At 37.4% G+C, this 5,883-nt stretch overlaps 1 protein-coding gene across 1 annotated transcript; it reads right to left on the bottom strand.

Moving 5' to 3' along the window:
- Positions 1 to 229: 229 nt before the first annotated feature.
- On the bottom strand, positions 230 to 3,690 carry LOC102779316 (green-sensitive opsin). The gene is made up of 5 exons (XM_006783088.3): positions 3,242 to 3,690; positions 2,976 to 3,144; positions 1,383 to 1,548; positions 884 to 1,123; positions 230 to 638 (listed from the first exon to the last, which is right to left on the bottom strand). Exons 1-5 carry the CDS (start codon positions 3,624 to 3,626, stop codon positions 540 to 542), a joined length of 1,059 nt encoding a protein of 352 aa, XP_006783151.1. The 5' UTR covers positions 3,627 to 3,690; the 3' UTR covers positions 230 to 539.
- Between the last annotated feature and the right edge of the window lie 2,193 nt (positions 3,691 to 5,883).

Genomic DNA, 5,883 nt, shown 5'->3' on the forward strand with positions numbered 1-5,883 from the left:
GAACTATCAACAGGAACCAAAAAGAAATCCAGCTACCTTCATTTCATGACCTTGAGAACCTACAGAAACATATTGTTCCTGTACTTTTTATGAACTTTTTACAAGATATAAACAACATCTAATCTACATCTAATCTACTTCTGCATCTCTCAGACCTCTCAGTGGTTTCAAATAAAATCTAAGGATGAATTGTGGAACTGTTCAAATGAAGGCAACAATCAAGTAATAAATCTTTTCATGCATGCATTTAATATATTATTCCTAGGCTTTTTGTTTATAAAATATAAACAGAATATCATGACAGAGGCTACGAAAACCTCTTTATGTCACAAATATACAACGGGGATCCTTATCCCATCAAAAAAAAAAAAAAAGATTTAGAGTCAAGTTTTCACATACAATAGTAAGGAACGATTACAGTAAAATCTTGCAGATGAAAATTAACTTGTATCCATTTTCTCATGTCCATGTCAAGACAGTCATTCGGAATGAGAGAAAAGTCAGGAAGGAGTATGGCTGGAGATATGTAGGTATTATTTTTAAGAAACCGAGGAGACTTCTGTCTTGCTGGTTGATACTGAGGTCTCATCTTCAACCATACCTCCCATTCCAACTGTTGAAAGCATGCAGTTACGAAACTACAATGGGGATAAAATGAAGAAAAAGAAAAGAATGAAGGAAACTTCATTGTGATTTTTGTGATCATCCCAAAGCAAAGAATCCAATAAATGAGCCTGAATCTAATAAATATTTGCCATGAAAACTATTAAAAATAGGGTTTATAAGACATTACACGATAATTGCATGCAGCTATGAGGACAGATCGTAGCTGCTTACTTGTCCCCGTAACTGCTAATTTGCAGGATCATAATAATAAACTGACCTGTTTGTTCATCAGGATGTAGATGACGGGGTTGAACAATGCTGAGCTCTTTGAGAAGAAAGCAGGGATAGCCATGGCTGTGGCTGTGAATGCAGCTCCCTTGTTGAAGAAGATCCATGCAGCAAAGGAAGCATATGGGGTCCAGGCCAAGAGGAAGCCGAAAACCATCAGGATGCACATGCGTGTCACTTCCTTTTCAGCTTTTTGGGTAGAAGCTGAGTCCTGCTGTTGGGATGCAGCCTGTAGATGAAGAAATCATTAGATAATGTCTGTGCTGATTTCAGTGTTGATGCTAAAACTATTCGATGACATGGCTTAGGTCATGAAGGCTGATCAGTATTTTCATCAGTTCAAATATGTGACCAAAACGTCAGCAGGTAAGGATGTTTGTTTTGTTGGAGATAACCTCTAACATTGCCTTAATATTCTGAACAACAACAAAAAAAAAAAACATCTGGATATAGAGGAACAACATTTAATTGAAATAAACATCACTTACGGCCTTCACTGTAAAGACTAAATTTCCATAGGTAAAGAAGATGGTGAAGACAGGGACACAGAAGTGGCAGGTGAACATGTATATGACATAAGATTCGTTGTTGTATCCTGGGGCCAGAGTGTAGTAGTCAGGTCCACAGGAAACCTGAATTCCCTCAGGAATGTACCTGGGAATACATAAAAGGTTAGTTGAATATGAAGCATCAGGTTAAAAAAACAGAAGAGGTTTTTAGCATCCACCGGTTGAAGTGAATGATATCACCTCAAAGGGAGAGATGCCAGCCTCCTTGAGACTTGCAAAGGCTAAACATTTATTAAACCGGTGCCAAGACTGTTCGTAAATCCTCTGTGTCATCCACAGAACGTCTCAAAAAGTAGAACAGGAGGAAGAAATGTTTCACTCAGCAAATCTTCATCAACAGAAGCAGTTTAAATCCCAAAGATGCATATTCTCTGGAAATGTTACAGCAATACTTCAGTCAGAGGTACATATTATATGTACACAGTACATGTTTTAGAGGTACATTCAGAGAAAATAGCAAGTAATCAACTGATTTAAACAAAGCTATTTAATGGGGGCAAAAAAGCTGAACAAACCAGAACATTGTCATCATTATGGTTTGAAACAGTGTCTTAATATAATTTTGTTAATATTACATCAAAGCTGAGACAAGATGTACCTCAAGTGTTTTAAATAACAGCTAAAATAGGAACCGCCGGTGGAGGATTGACTTTAAGTCAAATCCTTTAGATAACTTTAGCTCTTCCAGCTGCTACTGAAATTCAGTCTATCCTCAAACTAAAGCAGAGAGTAAATATATTTTTATGTAATTTTTTTTTTTTGACTTTTTGACTGGAACTTTTTGGAAAGTTCATTCAAACACTGCAGATGTTCCCACAGATGTGCTGCACTTCCTGGTTGCTATGCTTTCACTCATCCATCCAATCCATGAGGTCTAAGTCAGGAAACTGTATTTATGAAGTGTCTAGTTCTTGTTTTCAAATGTTTGAGTTTGTTGTGCTGCTTTAAGTTTGTTTTCCTTTATTACTTCCCCTTGTTATTTCCTTTGCTACTTTGTTGCTTCTTATTTTATCATTATTGTTGTTTGTTTGTGTGTTTGTTTTGTTAGCATATTACCATTTGTGCTAGCTGTCCTCTTCTTTTTTTTTTGTACGTTCCTCTTGATTGTATATTTATCCTATGTATTCCTGCTGTCTACTATTATATTTTATTCTAGCACAGTTCGTGTGGAGCACCCACAATTTTGTTGTACTTGTACAATGACAATAAAGGGCTCTTCTGTTCTATTCTATTCTATTTTGCAGCCCTTCCTTTGCACAAACAGAGGATTTACAAGTAATCAACAAAAGTTTGGGTATGTGTAAGCTGATGTCTTATGAATGAATGATGAATTATGTTTTTCAGCTTTTTATAATTCAAGCTTTGGGCATTTAATATTATCATCTTATCTGGAACAACTAATTTTTTTTTAGAATTAGACTGAAACGCCTAAAATAAAAGACACTTCCATTCTCCTTGACTGCCATTCCAGACATGGATAGGATACAGAATTTTGTGTAAATATCTCAGTACCTTGACCAGCCAAACAATGGGGGGGCAGCACACGCCAAAGCCATGATCCAGGTAAAACCACAACCCACTCCTGCATGGGTAGCTGTAAATTTGAAACTTCCCATGGGTTTACAGACCACAACGTATCTCTCAACAGCAAGAACCACAAGAGACCACAGAGATACCTGACCTGTTGAGAGGAAAGAGAGCGGGATGTATGATGAGAACCTTTAAACCATGTCACCTTTTACAGTTTCTTAAATCTGCATGAAATTCCAAAACTTTACCTCCAATTGTAGCCATGAATCCTTCAATAGCACAGCTCAAAGGACCCAAGGCGAAATAGCCATTGACACAAGAAAAAATGGTGACTGAGAATCCAAATATGACCATGATCAGTCCAGCCACTGCCAAATTAACCAGGATAAAGTTGAGAGGTTGTCGGAGCTTCTTGTTTTGAGCGGTGACCAGCAGTGTCAGAAAGTTGATGGGGAATCCAGTAATGACAAGGAAAAAAATATAGAGAGCAAGCAATCTGAAGAACCATGGATCTGCCAAATAATACTGCGGATATTCATAAGGACTCCTCACGAGTCCTGTCTTGTTGTTCAAGGGGATGTAGAAGTTTTTGCCCTCTGTGCCATTAGGCTCAAGTCCTCCATCCCAAGCCATCTCTGCTGATCAGTTGTCCAGCTGAGCTTCTTGGAGCACTGTTAATGCAGCAGAGTCTGCTTTCTAACTTCTTAAACACCACTGAGCAGCCACAGTTATATAGCCCCAAGGGGATGATGAAGATGAGCTAAGAGGATCTGAGAATTCAGCCCATAATCTCTGAGTATAATCACTTGTTACTTGGTGATCCTTTTTTCCTCCACATTTTCTTAGGAAGCATTTAGTAAATAAAACCATGACTTTTACCAAATGACGGTCACTAGGTCATTGAGAGTAGGCTTTTACCTGTTATTCATCCATTTAAACTGGGAGCGTTTTACTCATAGACCATTGCGTTTCATGAACAAGACAGAAATTCTTGGCGGTCTCAAATTTCTGTCACAACTTTAGCACAGGCCAAGCTTCAGACTTCGTGTTCACAAAGGTTTTCCACACAATTTCTTAGTGGGCAGACTCAACCCTGTCCACATGCAAGAGTGTCGCAAACCTTGGCAGGTGATATGTGCAGTTTATTTATAAAATGAAACAAACTAAAAAATAAACTGTTTTTCAAGTCATCAGCACTTTTTGCACCGCTATATCAGGTGGTGTTTTGATACAGTGACCCACAAACCTCAGTGATTTATCATCGCTGAACTTGTGCCTGTGTCCTGAAATTGGAAATAGAATGGATACGCCCACACGTTGCAGCGCCGTGTTGATTAGTCCCATAAGTCTGCCCTAGTCTAGTCACTTCCTTTTCCACTACAAAAAGACCAGAAGAAGAAAAAAGGACATGCTGTAAAAGGCCAACAATGCCAACATACTGTAAATGTTAAATAGATGCTGTGTGCATTCTTCTTTCTTTCTTTTCACGGGACACATTCCCATTACCACCACAGGACTCTAAATCCTTACAGTCCTCTCCTCATTGAGCTTAGTCATGGGCCGTATTGTAAAGTGTTAGTGAAAAGACAAGTGATTTTAATTTGTGTAATTATATAGTTTTGGGTATGATAAGTCTGGTAAATCTCTGATTGTGAGTCACATGTTGTGTGCACTGTGATCAGACACAAAATCTATGCTGACACCTACTCTCAAAAAAAAAATCTCTGCTTGAAATCAATGGGAATATATTCTTACAAGTATGTGTTTTTAACGGATTTGCTTAATTGCTCGATTACCCTTTCTTCTTATTGCACTTTATTGTGGGTTAAAAAATGTGTAGTCATTTTTTTCATTAAAGTCAGTGTTTCCATAACCTTAACCTCAAGCTGATTGCAATTATGTTTCAATGAAATTGCATTTGCTCTATTGTGCATACAGCAACACAATTAAGATGAGTTTTTTCCCATAATTTGGAAAGACCATTTCTCTTTCTCCTGCTGTGCTCCTTTAACAAAGCTCACTTTGTTAAGAAACAGCTCATGAACTGCAACATCTTTAGTAGAGTCTATTCAGGGACCTGTATATATGCTTCATCTGGCTCTGCGTTGTGCTAAACCTTTACTTTAGATGTTGATGTTTGGGTTCCTTTCTTTCACACATTAAGCTCAGGGAGACAACTTCTGACTGGTTTCCAGTTCCTGCAATTTATTCTTCAGCAGGATGGCAAATCTAATAACTACAAACATACAGTGATGGGCACTAAAAAAAAAAGCCATAAGAAGAACAAGGAGTCCTGTAACAGATGGTCTGGCCCTCACTTACAGAGCTTTGTGGTAAACATCATGGATTCAGTATGGGATTATGTAAAGAGACCGAAGAAACTGAGATGGCCTAAATCCACAAAAGAACTGTGACAAGTTCTTCATGTTGGATTAACATATCTGCCTAATTCCAAGGAAAACTATTCAAAACTGTACTTAAAATAACATGTGCTGATTTTCCTAGATTTTGATATTAACAATGATATTTTTGGTCAAATTAAATTTATTTTTGAAAGAAAGAATGGATGAATTAAAGATAATGTGTCAAAGTTTGCAATATTACCCATGCAAACTATAAATAACTCAGTACTCGTGGGTAGTAATGTCAGAATGTTTGATGAATGCTGGAACTGATATGAGACAAAAAAAATCTAGTATCTAGTTGTTGGGTTTTTTTGCCCCATTCCTGCTTGCAAATCACAGGGGTCAGTGGATTTAATTTACTTAAATTATTTTGTTGCTTTTTTAAATTTAAATTGTACAGCTAATGTGAAGGTCTTTCTAAAGACTCAACCAGTGACCAGCAGTCAATGAAATCCATTGGTTACCATTTGGTGAAGATGATCATA

The sequence above is a fragment of the Neolamprologus brichardi genome, chromosome 5 (assembly GCF_056152115.1).
Source record: "Neolamprologus brichardi isolate AB-2024 chromosome 5, ASM5615211v1, whole genome shotgun sequence".
Lineage (NCBI taxonomy): Eukaryota > Metazoa > Chordata > Actinopteri > Cichliformes > Cichlidae > Neolamprologus > Neolamprologus brichardi.